Genomic DNA, 18,682 nt, shown 5'->3' on the forward strand with positions numbered 1-18,682 from the left:
AGGGGGCGGCGGTGGGGGGGAAGACACAGAATATCGAAGCAGGCACCAGGCTCCAAGCTGATGCTCAAACCCACACATTGTGAGATTATGACCTGAGCTGAAGTCGGATGCTTACCCGACTGAGCCACCCAGGCACCCCTAGCTAGTGTAATATCTTAAGTGCTCATCCATACTGGAACAGCGTGATAGGTTTAAAAAAATGACCTATCAAAGGCATATCCATGTCCTAATTCCCATAACCTGTGAATGTTACTTTTCTTAGCAAAAAAAGGTCTTTGTTTTCTTGATCTGGGTAATAATTATAGGGATATGTACATTTTGTGATATTTCACCGACTGTATACTTTTCACCTGAGCATTCTATAGTCCCTATGTTATAGTTTAATTGAAAAGTTAAAAAAATTTCTCTTAGAAGTCCTTATATTAATACAAAGTCTGCTTGAGACCTTTAGTTACCAATATTTGTCTTAATCACAAAGAAAAAAAAAAGAAAAGAAAGACAAAAAGAAACATGCTCTAAACTTCTACCTCTTCTATGTCAAAGTTATCTAATAAAGTCAGGACACTGGAGGATTACTGGATAATATAAAGTCTGATATAAATTAGGATTCTTACCCACGCCATAAGAAAATAGTTTCAGATCTTAAAATGGTCATTGCATCAAAAGAGTTTGCAGTTATATTCCACAATAATTTGAGTGATATTAGTCAAGGACTCATTGATTCTGTCTGTCTTTCCTGTTGTCTCCCTAAGTTTCTGTCTGGTAATTTTTTTGCAATTGGTAATTTCCAAAGTTCCTTGTCTCTCCATAAATGTGTGGTTCTAATTTCAAGACAAAGTTTAAAACTTTATTTTCTATTAATATAGTTGAGACTGAAAGTGACAATAGGGCAGGGCTACTTTGAAATTGGTCTAATGCTGAGAAATCAGCTGCTTTTTCCTATTCATTACAATCTACTGTTTATTCCAGAGAACTAAAAAGAATTCCAGGGACAATTGAATGTTTTGTGAATTTTGTGTGTAGAAGAGCTGAATTTCTTGTGCATCCTTCAAACTGCTTTCTGATAAACATATTGTCTGTAGACAAATTTGGAAATGTTGATGAAGAATAATTCATCAACAGGTGGGGGCACCTGGATGGCTCAGTTGGTTAAGTGTCTGACTCTTGATTTTGGCTCAGGTCATGATCTCACAGTTCGCAAGATGGAGCCCTGAGTTGGACTCTGCATGACAGTACGGAACCTGCTTGGAATTCTGTTTGTCTCTCTCTCTGCCCCTCCATAGCTCATGCTCTCTCTTTCTTAAACATTTTTTTTTTTAAAGAATAATTCATGGGGTGCCTGGGTGGCTCAGTCAGTTAAGCATCTGACTTCAGCTCAGGTCATGATCTCATGGTTCGTGAGTTGGAGGCCCACATCGGGCTCTGTGCTGACAGCTCAGAGCCTGGAGCCTGCTTCAGATTCTGTGTCTCCCTCTCCTCTGCCCCTGCCCTGCTCATACTCTGTCTCTGTCTCTCAAGAAGTGAATAAACATTATAAAAATAAATAAATGCATAAATAAATACATAAATAATAAAAAGAATAATTCATGGTGTGTATAAGATCATTCTGTCCCTGAAAAAAAAAGCCCTATAAATCAATAATATATAAATATATATTCCTAGAAGGATATATAGTCCAAAATTAACAGTATTTCTAGTTCAGCAATATGTTTTATAACAAAGTATATCCCATGCATTTTTTGCTAGTTTCAAAGGATTAGAGGGTATATTTTGTTTTTATACTTTTCTGTATATTATGAATTTCTTTTCAGTGATTGAATTATTTTTATAATCATAGAAATATATATGTATATATACTTTTTCCACTTTTGTTAAAGTAAAGCACTTCTGGAAAGCTATTTCTGTTTCAAAAATCATTGTAGTTTTGAAGATTATCTAATGTATCACCTAATGTATTTCAGCTTGAACCATTGCTACTCAGCATATAGATACATATATGTATGTATATATTGCATGCTTGAAACAGTATGTGTATGTAGCTACACAGTATGTATATGTATATGTGTGTATATATATATGTATATATACATATGAATATACATATGTGTGTATATATAGACTTGACACAGTGTTTATGTATAAGTACACAGTGTATATATACCTGCTAATGAGAGGCATTGTGAAACTCTTGAAAACTATATGTATACTTACTCCTCTAATACCATGAAAGCCTTTGGTCTGGATTTCTCATTGTGAAGACTTAGCCAGTTCAATGATAGTTTAGTCAATGTATAAATGCTTGGACGTAACGAACGTGGGCATAGAGACTTTACCATACCACACAACTGTAAGCAGCCTAAAATTAGAGTTTTTACAAAAGGAACAGAAACCACTTTTCGATACATAGCAAGTGAGTGAAAATGGGGAAAATTTCAAGGAATATAGATAAGTGGTTAAGTCGAAAGCAAAGTAGTTGTTGTAATGCCAGCCTAATAGCAGTTCTTCTCTCGTGTGACCTCTACTTTAGTCGAGTGTAAATAAGTTGAGGCCTATGTCTTTACATAGAATCTCAATTAAAATTCCACGTAAATAAAACAGGACTCAGAATGTCCAGCTGGCATTCTATCTTAGGCAAAATTCTTCAGGTGATGAGAAGGTTATCTGCAGGTTCTCTCTCTGCCTGCACAATCTGAGGCATGCATGTGGCATGCTGAGCACTTGGGAAGCAACTATAGCCAGTGCGCCAATGTGACATACGCAAGGGCAACCTGCCGCAGCCACTGCTGCCTTTTTTTTTTTTTTTTTAATGTTAATCTATTTTTGAGAGAGAGAGAGAGACAGAGAGAAAGTGTGTGTGAATGAGGGGAGGGGTAGAGAGAGAGAGGGAGACACAGAATCTGAAGCAGGCTCCAGGTTCTGAGCTGTCAGCACAGAGACTGACGCGGGGCTCAAACTCACGAACTGTGAGATTGTGACCTGAGCCAATGTGGGACACTTAACCGACTGAGCCACCCAAGCGCCCCTTGCTGCTGCTGCTGCTTCTTTTCCTTCTTCTCAGTTCAAGCCTTGCTGCTGCTAGGACAGCAGACAAGACTGTCATTATAGCAGTTTGCTATGGATTGGCAGAAGCTAAGGAGTGGCCTTTACTTCCTTGAGTCTGTGAACCAGCTTTCCATTGTGAATCTGAGTAGTAAGAAATCCCTCAACAATGCAGTTGTGTCTGTACATAGTCAGTATTCCAAATAGCCCATCAGCTTCAGTCTTACATAATTTTTGAATGCTGAGATCAATGTACCACCTTTGCTCTATACATAAATCAGTGATGGATTAAAAATGGCTGCAAATATATTGCCATACTTCACAGAGTGAGGTAGATTTCATTTCTCCTGCCTTGGGCTGTCCCTAGGAACTATCCTGATCAACAGAATGCAACGAAAGGGCTGTTGAGTTCACTGGGTCTTAAGAGATCTTTAATTTCTTATTTTGCTCTTTGGAGCACTCTGTCTTGGAAGCTAGCCATGAGAGAGTGTCCTGCTGTTCAGAGGCCATGTTTGGTGCATGTAGAGAGAGAGAGAGAGCAGTGGGTACAAGTGGATAACCTTGTGTCTGAAACATTTAGGACCTTCCAAATTTTTCCAATTTTGTAGAAAATAGAAACAAAGGAGTACAGTTACGTTTTTGAAAAATTTAATCGTTATTTACAGTTAAAAATATATGCGAACAAATATGTTTACACAATCCATAATTTTAGAAAAAAATCAGTAGGCTTTTATATGTTATTGCAAAAAATTACAATGATTTAACTTAAGCACTAAGGTAAGCATAAAATTAAATGATCCCCATCAGATTTTTTGACACCTTATCTAGCATTCCATATACCTTTTATTTATAGGCCTTAAAGGATTATAAACATGTGACACACAGTCATTAAGTCTAATATAAATTGCCTCATGATATAAACTTTCCTATTTAAGTTATACCCTTTGTGAGGATGAACAAAGAAAAGTCTTATTTAGCCCTCAGCTTATGGCATAGTTTCTATGCTGGTAGTTCTTTCCATCTTCTGGAGTACCCCTATTTTATTACCATGTGGGTTTTTTTTTTTCAGCTTAAAATCTAAGCAGACTGTTTACTAACTGTACCTAGGATTCACATCATTGCCCCTAGAGCCTACACGCACTTGAGAACCATACATTATTTCCCTAAGAAGCGAGGTTAGTTGTCCTTACCATTGGTGCCTCCCTCTGATGACATCCAGCATAAGACCACTTGGCAGGGGTGATACTCAACTCAGCCCATGACTTTGGCCAAATTCTACTTGACTTAGCTCATTGTGAATAACACCCCTTAGGCCACTTCTAATCCCCCCAATGCAAAAATGGAAAATTGGAGGGATGAATTTGAGTTATAAGACAAAGTTTTCCCTGATGGAACCAACCCAGTATCACCCCAAATAGAGACATTGATAAAATTCCCTTATGACACAATTCACAGTCTCTTTAAGGAAGCGATAATCAATTAAACTATGGAATTATTGAAATGTACATTTTACTAATTACAAGCCTTGAAACTATATAACTGTACAAAAGTTTGATACAATAATTATGAAGTTTATTTAAGTGGTGATTGTCCCAAGTTCTATAGTTTCTCATTCTTTTTTCTCTTTAGTTCTGATGTTTAGCTCTTTAAAGTAAGATACATGTATCATCTTGTGAGACAATATTCCTCTGGAGATCCTGGATTTCGTTGTGAAGTCTTCTGCGTTCATCTTCGATTTCCCTATTGAGATTTACGGTCTGTTCCTAAAGAGTGATAAGTAAAACAATTGAGTTTAGCAGACACTCATGTCCAGATCACTTGAGGGGAAAAAGCCCAAATCATTGATTTTTCTTTGTTTATTTTAATCCATCAGTAAATAACCGAAGACAGTCCCTGAATTCTTTCCCATTCATGTGCATTTCTCATTCTTGGTCTCCTATTGTCTAATCCCTCTCCCATACCTCTCTCTCTAGTTCCAGGAACATCATCTCCCGATCCCTGAAATATTGGTGTCCCAAGAAATATACCCTGAGGCCCCCTCCTCCTTCTCCCCTTATTTTATACATCCTCCTCAGGTGATCTTTGTCACACCTCAACTTTAATTCTCATCTATACAGAAAGGAATGTCAGCTCTAGCTTGCAGAGGAGGGTGTGTAGGTGTGTAGGAGGGTGTGTAGGTGATCTCTACAATCACGTGAGGAGTCTGAGTCTCTGATGAGGCAATTTTTTCTAGGTCTTCACAGTTACGGGGCAGAAGTACAAGGAGAGCGAGGGGACCAAGAGCCTCAGGTTGACTATACCGCCCTTCAGTGCAGAGCTGTAATCTCAAGAGGGCTTGGAGCTTGTGCCTGGGAAACTGGGACCTGCTGGTCGACGGGCCACCCTGGGGAAGTGTTGTCTCGGAAGAGTATTCACCTAAGATTTTTCCACCAGGTTTGCAGAAACAAACCATTGCAGATCCTCCTCTCTGGGAAGGCAGTTTAGGTAACTTGCTGAGTCGATATTGACATTGTGTTCTCTCTCTTTGGAACTTCATTTTTCTCATTGCAGAAATAGGGACCTAATACTTGTGCTTCGCAATGAACAGGATAGGTGAGAGCATGAATGCAAAGTGCTTTGTATAGTGCGAAATAAATAGGAGCTACTGCTTTGTGAGCAATGATAATAGTAAAGGACTGAATGAAACAAACTGCAAGTAAAGGCCTTCAGAACCAGTGATGATTAAGGCAAGGACAGGGCATAGACACAAAAAGATGAATTAATTTAATAAGGTAATCACAACCAAAGAAGACTATCTAGAGCAATGACCAAGATACCAACAGCAACAAAAACAAACAAGTGCTAATTACCAGGGGTTAGAAAGCTCCCGGGCGTTTCACACATATTAGTGCTTATTCTGGGCCATGCACAGTTCAAAACGCAAATGTTCTCACTTAATTATCAAAATAACCCTATCAAGTGGGTATTATTACTGTCTCTGTTTTCCACAAGAGGAAACCGAGGCACAGAACATATATTTAGGAGGTGGGAGCTGGGATTCATACCCGGGATATTTAACTCCAGAGTCCTTGTCCTGAGCCATAATACTATGCTGCCCCTCCCCTTTGTCACTGCTTCCTGCTGTCATCAATACAGGGAGGGGAGATGTGAGAAAACCCTGAGATGCAATAATTGATGAATACCTGGAATCGAAGTTGCAGGACCCTCTGCTGTTGTCTTAACTGGTACTCTTGGAACATTTCCATTTGTCTCACTTGTTCCAGATGGAGTCGCTGCCTTTGCTCCATCACTTGCTGGTTATACCTTTGAATTGCCTCCAACCTTTGTGCTTCAATCCTTGCAGCCTCTGCTTTCATACGTGCCTCTGAGGAAAAAAGAAAATGACAACCCTCTCTAGGATTAAAGGGCCTCTTCCTTCTGCTTCCCACTCTTGTGATTGCCTGGAACTGTGTTTCCCTTCCAGGAAACCATATTGCAGCTGACTGTATGTGCCCTGTTCACATTTAGGAATCATCTTTGGCATTCTTGCTCCAGTTTTCTGATCGCAGGTGAACCAGGCGAAATTAAGTTAAAATCTGTAGAAATGTCTGTCTTGCATCTCCTTCGTTTTCGTCTCACCTTCTATCACCTTTTGCCTCACTGTGAGAGCCAGGTCTGTCTGTAGGATGGTATCACTTGTAGACTGTTTGGACTGCAAATATTTCTGCAGAGCTTTCTCAGCCTAGGAACCCCAAAAACATGTAGTTAGAAGTAGGAAACCGTGACAAGGAATGTTACAAGCCTTTATTTCTTTTTTGTCCCAGGATCTTTTCCTTCATGTAAGTGCTCAGCCCCATACTTGCTAAAACTGCCAGTCAAGTCTCTTCTGTCACAGGGGTGGGTACAAGCCCTGGGCTGGCCAATCAGAGCATCCAAGGCCACTAGGTGCAAAGAATTTGGGTACAGGTGGGGAAATAACACGCGGATGTGTTAGAGGCGGGTATGGATGCTGGGCAAATATACTCTCTCCTGAGACTGAAGGCAGGAAAGACTAGTTATGCTTGGAACTGTTGGTGTCACCCTGCTGCCATGCGGGGTGAGCCTGCCTGAGAATGAAACCAAAAGTAAGGAAAACAGAACAAAAAACTGAAGTGGAGATTGAAAAGAAAGAAGGAAGGGGGGAAATCTATGACACTGTTTCAACTCCTGAACATAGCTATACTTGCAACGACATTTAAATGTCTTGCTTTTAGTTTAAGTGAGCCAAGGAATTACCATTTTTTCTCAAGCTAGCTTCGATTATTGGGATTCTGTGCCATGTAACCAAGACAGTCCCTTCATTACTGTGAATGTTCATGGTTGCAATAAAAGTCTGGTGAGTATGGTGACATACTTCAGTTTAATTCCACAGCTATGATTAGAGTATAAATACTTCCTTCCTGTCCTCATTGATTTTTGAAAGAAGCCCCTTAACACTTTCCTGCAATTGATAGATAAAACTCAGAATACCTGCATTCCTTTCCTGGGCTGCTGATAGTACCTTGCTTTCAGCTCTTCTGTCTTCTGAATGAAGAGAAAATGTCCTCCTGGCTTTGAATAAATCCCCTGCGTCACCTCATTTTCTAGAGGACCAAATATAGCCTGAAGTAAAGCTGAGCAACGGTTCCATGATGCCTCCATATTCTGGTTACAAAAGTCATCCTTTCTGGCTTCTAGCAGAGTCTTCAAAGGGATAAGCGGCCATGGAAAAACTGTTAGCAGCACTTCAGCATTTCTAGAAATGGTTCTCAAGAAGAATCTTTATATTTTTTCTAGAAACTGGAGGACTACAAGTAAGACTATATCCTTCCCACCAAAACCTAGAAAGGTTCCAAAGATGATACACTGTAGAAAAATTACTTTGCTTTTGTGTATGGAATCCCCTAAAACCTCTTTATTTTGCTATTTCTGCTTTGGATGTTGTCTTTAGACTACAGATCTCTAGCCTCAAGCCTTAATTTTAAATGCAACCTACTATTTGACAACATTTCTGGGGTTACCAGTGAGTAAGGGGAATGCAATACCTGGCTGGAATGATATAGTATGTGCTATTAAACCTGGAGACATAATCTTTTAGTAGGCCCATTTGGCAATTCTGTATGCTTATTTAATAAAAAAAGGAAAGCTAATGAATACCTTATGCATAAAATGTTTTAAGGGAAAAGATGACTCTACATAGGTGTAACGTGGTAAGGTGGGTTGTGTGTATGTGGAAGCTTCAGAATCTGTAGGGCCCAGAGTAGTCACATGTTTGTTTGTTTTCAGAATAACAGTGATAACTTGATCACAGAAGTGGTAATTATTATTTTTTCAGTCTAGTGAGGACTGCTTTTCATCATTCATCCCCTGTTTGCCTTTCATAGCAATAAAAATCAACTTTGCCTCTTATGGCTCATAAGTCCCATGAACTAGAGGGGGGAAAAAGATAATTACCTCTAATTGCTTCTGGAACTTTTGGTTCACATCCTTGAAAGAGTTCTTCATGAAGATTTCTGTGGCCTCCCTTTCACAGGCCCCGTGTAGGTCCAGGAGATCAGAGAGAGTTTCTGTGGGCAGCTGCACCTTCTGGTCCATCTGCTGGTCATAGTGGGCAATGGCCTTTTTCACTGCTGCTGAGTTCTTGATCTGGGCCAAGGCCACAACTGAGTTCTCCATGTAGGGCAGATCCCCACGGCTGATGGCATTAACACAGGTCTGCACTAGGCTCTTCAGATCTTCACAGGGGGAAGAGATGCTTATATTATTTGCAAGAAAGAGGGCATGTGGCACACTGGGTAATTCTGTGCATGTTAATTTCCCAACACATTGCCTGCATTTTCTTAGCATTCTGCACACTGTTCGTGTGGCCCAAATAAGTTCCTTTGGGAAATTATGTGACCAAGAAGCAAGATTGTTCTTTTTAAGATTGAAAAGAAAGTATTCAAAGGGGAAGACTCAAGATGTGTGTGATCATCCACGTTTCATCTTTTTCCCATTGTGGAATGAGAAAACGGTTATATAAAGTTAGGCATTTTCATTTGATTAGAAGGCTATGGGCCTTTTGCCTCTTTACTCTTCCCTTTATTTCCCTCTTCCTCAGGTTTCTATTCTCTTCAGAATTACCTTCAGTTTTTCACTTCAGTATGTAAAGCTGGCATGAGTGTTATCCTGCTCTAGAAAAGCACAAAGTAAGCACATTAGATTACGTCTCCTCTACCCTTTGTTGGAACTTTCCTGTTTGTCTCCCTTGTCCTTTGCATACTTTTGTTTGCACTCAACTTCCTTCCAGAGTGCAGTAATAATTTACAGACTTCTGAGACGTACAGATTGTAGGAGAAACTGGACCTAAAATTCTGCTTAGATTTCTTTTAGGGTTCTAGACAACCTGGGCCTCTGTTTAATGTTTATGTGAGCTTACTTCATTTCTACAGAGAATATATCCTCATCTTGTGTCTCCCAAAGGCTGTGATATATAATGTGCTCTATTGGTGAAACAAATGATGCCAACCCATGTGGGTTAGTCTAGTTCAATGGTGGACCACTTATGGGGAGAACTTCTTTACCTTGACCTTTTTTTCAGGGTATGTTTCTATTTTGTTCTACTTTGGAGGCATTACTAAAAATGGACTAGAAATATTTTTGGTACGCACTGGAATTTTGTGAAATGCATTTTCAACATTGACAATGGAAGGAGAAACTTTTAACAGTACCCTATTCTATATGTTGAATTGAAGGAAAAACCTAAAAAAGGTACTCACGGGGTCCATTGACCTTGATGCCTCCTGAAAGAGTCTTAGTCTTGGAACGGTTGAAGATGTAGGAACAGAATGCTGCCACTTGTTGCACAAAATCAGGATCCAGCTCATCATTACGCAGTGTCTCAAGCTGGGCAAACTTCTTCCAGTGAGCAGGAGAGTCAAAGATAAAGCATTTCCTTATTGGAAAGAATTCTTTTATACATAGACGGGGCAAATTGAAATTTTGAAGGCTTTTATCGGTGCCTGGGGAAGGAAAAGTAGGATTCATTTAGTATAATATTAACATTTGTGTTAATTTATTCTCTTCAATTAAGTGTGCCTTCCACCTGATTATTTATTTCAATACATGTTCACAGAACCTAGGCAAAAAGCTAAAAGGTAACTAATCAGGGAAAGGAAAAGAAAATTTGCTCTAAGAACAGAGGAATAATACAGTTTAATATTGATGAGTCTATTAGTTCACTATAAATTAATATTTATTTGGTAGTTTAGCCAGGTGACAATGAATTTAACTGCCTATACATGAGAGGTAATTTCTTGTATTAATTCTGTCTCTCTCTTCCCAAAACTGAAGTCCCTGTTACCTTCCTTTAGCTTCAGTGATTTCTCCAGGTATTCATCTGCTGTGATAGGTTGCCCGTCTATTTCTAGGTCTAGGTAGAAATCTCTCAGAGTCCACACTAAGTCTGGATAGAAGTTAGCAAAGTTAGTTGTATCTTCAACCCCATCAAGATCAGGTGAGGATACTGTCCAGAGCAGATTTGACAGTTCTGTCACATAGCTGGGATGCAGTTAAGGAAAACTCATGGATATAGGACTACTTTAAGCCCATATTTAATTCCATGTCTCCCTGTACTTTTATTTCCCCTTTGGGTCTTAACCAACTCCTCATTTCATTTGTAAATATAAGGACTCTTTTTCTTGTACCTTAACACTTATTATGTTTTCATTTTTGTGTTTGATTCACAAAGACTCACAAACACAACTGGTGAATAGAGTTCTCTCTGGCTTTGGTGCCATCTTGGACCACAAAAGGATACTGCAACAAGTCCATAGCCCTCTGGTCAATTTTGTTCATAGTATTGTATACAAAGGTACTACTCAGTAGTATTGCCAGTGCAAATATCTGGGTATCATTCTTCTTGTCACCCTAGAAGAACAAATTTAAGTCATGTCTCATGGTATTCCCAGATGAGCAATCATTAAAAATAGTCCCTTGACCTACAAATGTTAAACAAGACCAACAAAAATGATTGTGAGAAACATATGAACTTTGAATAGAATAGTTCTATTAACATTGATAATTTTTATACAGAACCATATATTTTTAATTCATCACTTCCTTTTATAACTAGTTAGGTATTTGAAAAATGGATAGTCAAAGTTTGTGGAGTAACTAGAATACTTAAAATCAAGATTTACATCAAAAACACAAAAACAAGTATTGGTGAGGATGTGGAGAAAAAGGAACCCTTGTACACTGTTGATGGGAATGCAAACTGGTGCAACTATTGTGGAAAAAAGTATGGAGATTCCTTAAAAAGTTAAAAATAGGGGAGCCTGGGTGACTTAGTTGGTTAAGCGTCGGACTTCGGCTCAGGTCATGATCTCACAGTTTGTGAGTTCAAGCCCCGTGTCGGGCTCTGTGCTGACAGCTCAGAGCCTGGAGCCTGCTTCAAATTCTGTGTCTCCCTCTCTCTCTGCTCTTCCCCTGCTCATCCTCTGTCTCTCTGTCTCTCAAAAATAAATAAACATTAAAAAAAATTTTTAAGTTAAAAATAGAGGAATGCCTGGGTGGCTCATTGGTTAAGCATTTGACGTCGGCTCCAGTCATAATCTCATGGTTTGTGAGTCTGATCCTCACGTTGGGCTCTGTGCTGACAGCTCAGAGCCTGGAGCCAGCTTCAAATTCTGTGTCTCCCTCTCTCTGCCCTTCCCCTGCTCATGCTTCGTCTCTCTGTCTCTATCTCAAAAACAAATAAACATTTAAAAAAAAGTTAAAAATAGAATTACCATATGATCTAGTGATTCTATTATTGGGTATTTACCCAAATAATACAAAAGAAACTAATTTGAAAAGATATATGCACCCCATGTTTAGTGTGACATTATTTACAGTAGCCAAAATATGGAAGCTCCTCAAGTGTTGATAGATGAATGGATAAAGAATATGTGGAATTTATATACAACGGAACATTACTCATCTGTAAAAAAAGAATGAATTCTTGCCATTTGCAACAACATGGATCTAGAGGATATAATGCTAAGTGAAATAAGTCAGTCAGAGAAAGACAAGTAATTTCTTAAATAATTTCATAAAGACATATGATTTCACTCACGTGGAATTTAAGAAATAAAACAAAGAAAAAAGAGACAAAAATAAAAACCAGACTCTTAACTATAGAGAACAAACAGAAGGTTACCAGAGGGGAGGTGGGTGGGTGGGTAGATGGATGAAATAGCTGAAGAGGACTAAGAGTACACTTATAGTGATGAGCACTGAGTAATGTATAGAATTGTTGAATCTCTGATTCAACACCTGAAACTAATATAACAGTATACATTATTGTTGATCACATCATATAGTGATGTGCACTGAGTAATGTATAGAATTGTTGAATCTCTGATTCAACACCTGAAACTAATATAACAGTATACATTAATTATACTGGCATTAAAAAAATCAAGATTTTCAATTGTGTAAAACAAATTTGGCCTGTACACACATGCATGTATCTATTTTATTGACTAGTTATTTATTTTATTGACTAGTTATTACAGTACAATGCACAGTAATTCAGGAATGCCTGGGTGACTCAGTCAGTTAAGTGTCCCAACTCTTGATTTTGGCTCAGATCATGATCTCACAGTTCATGAGTTCGAGCTCCACATCAGGCTTCATGTTGACAGTGTGGCCCCGCTTGGGATTCTGTCTTCGTCTGTCTCTGCTCCTCCCCTGTGTGTGCTATCTCTCTCAGAATGAATAAATATTTTTTAAAAAAGAATTTAAAAAACACACACTAATTCATATTACTGATCTTATCCAATACTCAAAACAGTGCCATAAGATAGCTTTATAACTACTATCTCCAATTGTTATAGATGAGAAAAACTAAAGCACAAAATGAGGTGACTGTTTTGATTTTGTGATAAATCAAAAGCAAAATGAAAACATAAAAGACTAGGGAAGTTCAAGGGAAAGATTCAGTTATGTGCTAGAGCCAGTTCTTACTAGGTCACAGGAGCTAACTGTATACATCTATTCTGAACCTGCAGTTTGTTGGAATCAGCCATGATGGGAGTATTTAGAAAACTGGCAGGTGCTACCAGTCAAGGCTTCGCCCCCCCCCCCGCGGACTCAGTGGGCTGGTTGTTAAATACCAGCATAGAACTGGAAAAAAGTCCATGTGTCTACTGTTCAAATGTTAAGTTGGATAAGACCAAAGAGGAAATAAAAGATTTGGGGGAGTTTTGCTTGTCAAAGTCAGAGAGCTACAAGTGCCAGAACCCTGATTTGAATCCAAGATCCTCTGACCCAGAGCTCACTCCTAATCACTCTTCTCTGCAGGATCAGACTTAGGACAGTGGTTTTATTTGTATCATCTTTTCCGTATTTCAGTTAACTTCCTAACTCCATATTTTAGTGTCTTGTCCCAGTCATGATTCTGGCTTATAAATATATTTTTCTCATCTGAGATTTCCAAGTCTTGACTATTAAAAATAATAGAAAAGGAAAAAAAGGTATACTCCGTCAAGTAGAAGTACAAATTTAGAAAAACAAAACAAAACATAAAACCTCCCTGTGTAAAGAATGTTCAGAGGTGGGGAGGAATCAAAAGGGATTCCTGTTCCTTACCTTCTCTACATCTCCTAGACCCTCTGTGTCCAGAAGAACTAGGGTGTGGTCTGGCTTCTTGGGATGAGGCATACACCACATCCAGATTCCTTTGGTGTGAGACTGCACTGTAGATCCAATAGAGAAGCCTGCAAGGGGTAGGGGAGAGGTTGTAATAGAGGAGGGGATCTGCCAGTTGGAGACCTTCTTGACAACTGAACTTGGGTTTAAGAAATTCAAGATGAGGACACGTCAAAAACTATAACCAATATTGATCTGAATTAGAATAGAGGAATGGAAAAATTAAAATATCAAATATCATAGGTTGGAAATTTGATGTTTTTCCTTTTTACAAGAATGTCATGCTGCTAAAATTTTAATAGTTTATAATTGCATATATAGAAATTATTTTATTGGGGCACCTGGATGTCTCAGTTGGTTGAATGTTCAACTCTTGATTTCCACTCAGGTCATGATCCCAGTGTTGTGGGATTGAGCCCCACGTTGGGCTCTGTGCTGAGTGTGGAGCCTGCTTAAGATTCTCTCCCTCTCCCTCTCCCTCTCTCCCTCCCCCCTTCCTTTGCCCCTCACCCCTGTTTGTGCTCTCTCTCTCCCTCTCCCAAAAACTAAAATTTTAAAAACAATAAAAAATTATTTTATTGACGTCTTACTCCTTAAGATTGGAAAGTATGTTTTTCCCAAGGCAATACTAAGGGGAAAAAAAGAGGTGATATGTCAGGAAAAGACCTCTGCCTTTGTTTCTCGGGACATAATTAGCCAGCTATGACCCAAACATCAGTTTTCAATATTCCTCCGCGTTCTCTAACTTCCCGTCCTTGCATCACCACATTCAATGCAGGCAGTGTAGGTGGACAGAAGGGACTCGGCGGAGCTTTTTGGCGCCACTCACCCTTGTTCTTCCCAGCCAGCTTGTTCATCAGGTAGGATTTGCCTGTGCGGTAGAGGCCCACAATAGCCACCACCACGAGAGGATTCTTGGTGGCCGACAGGATCTCCAAAGCTTCCTGATTAACCACCAGTTGCCCTTCAGTGTTCTCAATGAGGCACACTGGGGCCGGCATGCGGATCTCTGAGGCCATGTTCCCTGGTCTGCAAGGGAAGAGATGAGATGGACTGAAATATCCAGTCTTACCGAAGAGAAGGTCATTTTACTTTCTGAACTTGGTGACGTACTGCTTCCCCAAATGGCCTCAGTTTCTGAAGAAAGTTTTGAAAAAAGGACAGCCAAGAGGGTCAGAGTAAAAAAGCTGTAGGCCCTAAGGAGGACTATATTATAGGCTGCCCCATTGGTTCTTAAATGTTTAATGGGCATAAGGAAATCCATTTCATGAGTTTTACCTACTGACTAGTTTAAATCTGACTCCTTCCCTTTGGTTTCTGGCTTACTTATGTTTCTTAGTTTTTACCTCCGTGAATCCTTAGATTGAATCTTTAGGACCACTATTTGCCATATTACGCTTGCTTGGCCTTTATCAGCTTGCTTCACTCTCATTTAGGGCTATGTCTAGTCAAACCATATTATGTTAAATCTTGCCATGTCATTATGTAGCACTAACAAATCATAATTGTTTACTTGTAGCTGTACTTTTAAGGAATTTTTTTGTATAGCTATAGTAGTGCCTTCAACCAAAACTTCAGTGCATAATTGTTTTATGAATGAGGGAGTAAGTGAAAATACTTCTTAAAGAATACTTGACCATTTATTTTCTAACTTCTAGGCATCAATTCCTCTAACCTGAAGAGTTCCTGCTAAAGCATTTTAGGCTATCTGATACTCAAGCAAATGTTTGCTTTTCTGCTTTGCCTTATAAAGGGCAATTTTCTTCCATTGTAGACATGGTTATTTACTACAGAAGCTAAAAACCCAACATCTGCTTGGCTTTTTCTTTCACTAAAATCATGCAATGAAAAATTATGGATTCCCTTATTAGCCAGTGGTAAAACTGCTTTTTAAAAATTATAAAACCCCCTTCTTCCCTCTTCCTTATAGCTAATGCACTGGAAACTATTCAGGTGACAAATAAAAACAAACTGGTTATGAGCAGATCATAGGTGATCCTTTGCAAATGAGATAGCATCATGGACTCGGAAGCCAGGAAATACCCAGGCCAACCTGAACCCAGAGAGGGATTCCATGATTTTACAGACTCATATGCCAAGTCTCTTTCCATTCTGACATATATCCAATACAGTATTAGTACCTTACATTTGTAGATTTCTGGTTGCCTGATTTGTATAAAGCAGGGATCATAATCATTTTTAGACTACAAAGGTATGGGGAACTGGCAGTGATGATCTACAACAATTATCTAGGAAAACAGAAGATACACAATCAGTCTGCAGATGTTGGAGGCTTACAAGCTGTTGTGCTTTGGGATGATGTCGCTCATGGGAGAGGGAGTAGATTTGTCTGAATATTGAGAACTCCTGAGGAATAATTTAGTACTGTGTATTTCTATTAATAGAAGTATTTTACACATTGCTCCCAAATGATATCTGGGTGGCATCTTAATACTTTAGGAGAGCCCAGTCTCCAAAATATCTTTGCAAATTCAATGTGTTCACACCGACATATAACTATTGTTTTGCCATCCCTAACCCGAACTGTGATGTGTGCTCTGAGATGCATCCTTCTTAATTTTGTTAGAGCCTCATAAACTTTTGTAAATAAAAACAGTGCAAGAATGGATACGCACACAAACACACACAAATATACATTTTGGCTTTGAAGTAAGGCAGACTTGATTTTCAGTACCAGCCCTACAACTGGCTATCTGTATGATACTGGCATTTCTACTCAACACTCTTAGCCTGTTTGTGAAAAAATGGAAGTAAATAAAATAGTTGTATGTACCAGTATAACTGCTAGCTTAAAAAAAGAGAGCTGCAGGAGATGGGGAAAAAGTATAAAGAAGGAAAATGTGAGGAAATATAGGAGAAAAAGTTCAGAAGTACTAAGTGATGAGGTATCTAGAAGAAACCATCTGTTTTCAGCCAAACAAGTCTAGTTGGTTTTGTTTGTAATTGTTGCTTTTTGCTTTTGTGTTGTTTTTGGTTTGAGTTTGGAGGAGGAGGAAAAGCTCTTAGCAAGGAGACAAGCGGAAATCAAACAAGAAGGAGATGCCTGAAGTATGTGCCATGATAAGAAATTCAAAGGTGTGAGTTCTAAGGAGCGATCAAAATTTCCAGACACTATGGACGGGTCGAGTTGGGCAACTGGACTGAAGTGATTCCATAATAGTAGAGGCAATAGAGTAGTAGAAATAGAACCTAGCACAAAAAGCTTTAAGGAATGAGTGTGAGCCAAGAAGTGAAAATCAATTAATCCAGTACTATTTCTAAAGGAAGAAATCCACCTTCAAAGTACAAGACTATGACTAAAAATGTGCAGCTGTTTTCATTAAACCTCTTCATTGTTCACTCCGAGTTTCAATTTTTTTCTTTTTCCATTTTTAACAATGTAAGCAAGCTGTTTGCATTGCGTCTCATTCATTTCTCTTTCTCACAAAAATAATACAGTCACAATTCTTCAAACATTCAGGCTGCAGCTTGAGGTAACTTAATCAGGTTTTATCAAAAGACAAAGGTAACATAAGTGGCAGTTATGATCTCCATAGATCCTAAGGTGGCAAAGGGAGGAAAACAGTGTTAAGACATTTCAGATTGTCGGTTTAGTCCCCACACATGCACATGTCTAATCCATCAGTAAGCAGACATAGCTGGGGCTTGAGGAACTCTGCCACCTGTCTTACAACACCACAATTTAGTCTTTAATGACATCTAATGGTGCACATCAGGTTTCGGCTGCATATCCTGGATAGAAAGTTTTTAAAACATTCTGACCACTGGCAAATCTTCTCCACCCTTGCCCCAATCTTACCTTAACTGTAAAATTAGTAGCAGAGATACTTTAGAGCAGGTAAGAAATTCTGCTGCTTACATGAAAATGTGCCAGGAGTCCCTTGTTCCTCAGTTTAGCTGTGTTGGTTTCTGATATACTTCTTACCCGGTCCTGGGGATTTCTTACCACCACCCACTCCCCCAGACCTTCAGAGGTCAGGTGATTAGAATATGAAATAAAAACCAAAAGTGGTAAGTCTTCAAAACCTCACTACAGAAACTAAAACCACAAAGCAAGCTCAGTAAGTCGTTTCAACGGTAACTTCCTGAATATTTCTCACTGAACAAGCTGGGTGTATTTGGCCTGAATTCTCAGAAACTGCATGTATTAGTGGAAGAGACTGTTTTGCAACCTTTGAGACTGCAACTTGGAGATTGCGGTTATTTGCAATTTTTTTTAATACTCCAAGTCTTGTCCTTAGGGCTGTGAGAAACCATAAGTCCACAGTTACAGTGAATATAACCCCAAAGTATGTATGAATTTTGTGAATATACTATTTTTGTTTGTTTTTATATATCTGGGGGCTCCGGTATTTGGCACATAGACATTTATAATTGTTAGCGCTTCCTGATGGATAGACCCTGTGATTATTATATAATGCCCTTCTTCATCTCTTGTTACAGCCTTTAATTTAAAGTCTAGTTTGTCTGATATAAGTATGGCTACTCCAGCTTTCTTTTGACTTCCAGTCATGATAAATAGTTCTCCATCCCCTCACTCTCAATCTAAAGGTGTCCTCAGATCTAAAATGAGTCTCTTGTAGACAGCAAATAGATGGGTCTTGTTTTTTTATCCATTCTGATACCCTATGTCTTTTGGTTGGCGCATTTAATCCATTTACATTCAGTGTTATTATAGAAAGATACGGGTTTAGAGTCATTGTGATGTCTGTATGTTTTATGCTTGTAGTGATGTCTCTGGTACTTTGTCTCACAGGATCCCCCTTAGGATCTCTTGTAGGGCTGGTTTCGTGGTGACAAATTCCTTCAGTTTTTGTTTGTTTGGGAAGACCTTTATCTCTCCTTCTATTCTAAATGACAGACTTGCTGGATAAAGGATTCTCGGCTGCATATTTTTTCTGTTTAGCACACTGAAGATATCGTGCCAAGCCTTTCTGGCCTGCCAAGTTTC

At 39.0% G+C, this 18,682-nt stretch overlaps 1 protein-coding gene across 2 annotated transcripts; it reads right to left on the reverse strand.

Moving 5' to 3' along the window:
- Positions 1-3,692: 3,692 nt before the first annotated feature.
- GBP5 (guanylate binding protein 5) lies at positions 3,693-17,665 on the reverse strand. Of its 2 annotated transcripts, none has more exons than XM_042952685.1 (11): positions 17,531-17,665; positions 14,540-14,739; positions 13,651-13,778; positions 10,835-10,944; positions 10,379-10,575; positions 9,795-10,037; positions 8,491-8,771; positions 7,528-7,740; positions 6,658-6,760; positions 6,222-6,403; positions 3,693-4,802 (listed from the first exon to the last, which is right to left on the reverse strand). In XM_042952685.1, the coding sequence occupies exons 2-11, from the start codon at positions 14,727-14,729 to the stop codon at positions 4,686-4,688; spliced, it is 1,764 nt and encodes a 587-aa protein (XP_042808619.1). In that variant the 5' UTR covers positions 14,730-14,739; positions 17,531-17,665; the 3' UTR covers positions 3,693-4,685. The 2 variants fall into 2 exon arrangements, with proteins under 2 accessions (XP_042808619.1, XP_042808620.1); XM_042952686.1 differs by having other exon boundaries at positions 17,591-17,633.
- Between the last annotated feature and the right edge of the window lie 1,017 nt (positions 17,666-18,682).

Source organism: Panthera leo, chromosome C1, assembly GCF_018350215.1.
Source record: "Panthera leo isolate Ple1 chromosome C1, P.leo_Ple1_pat1.1, whole genome shotgun sequence".
Lineage (NCBI taxonomy): Eukaryota > Metazoa > Chordata > Mammalia > Carnivora > Felidae > Panthera > Panthera leo.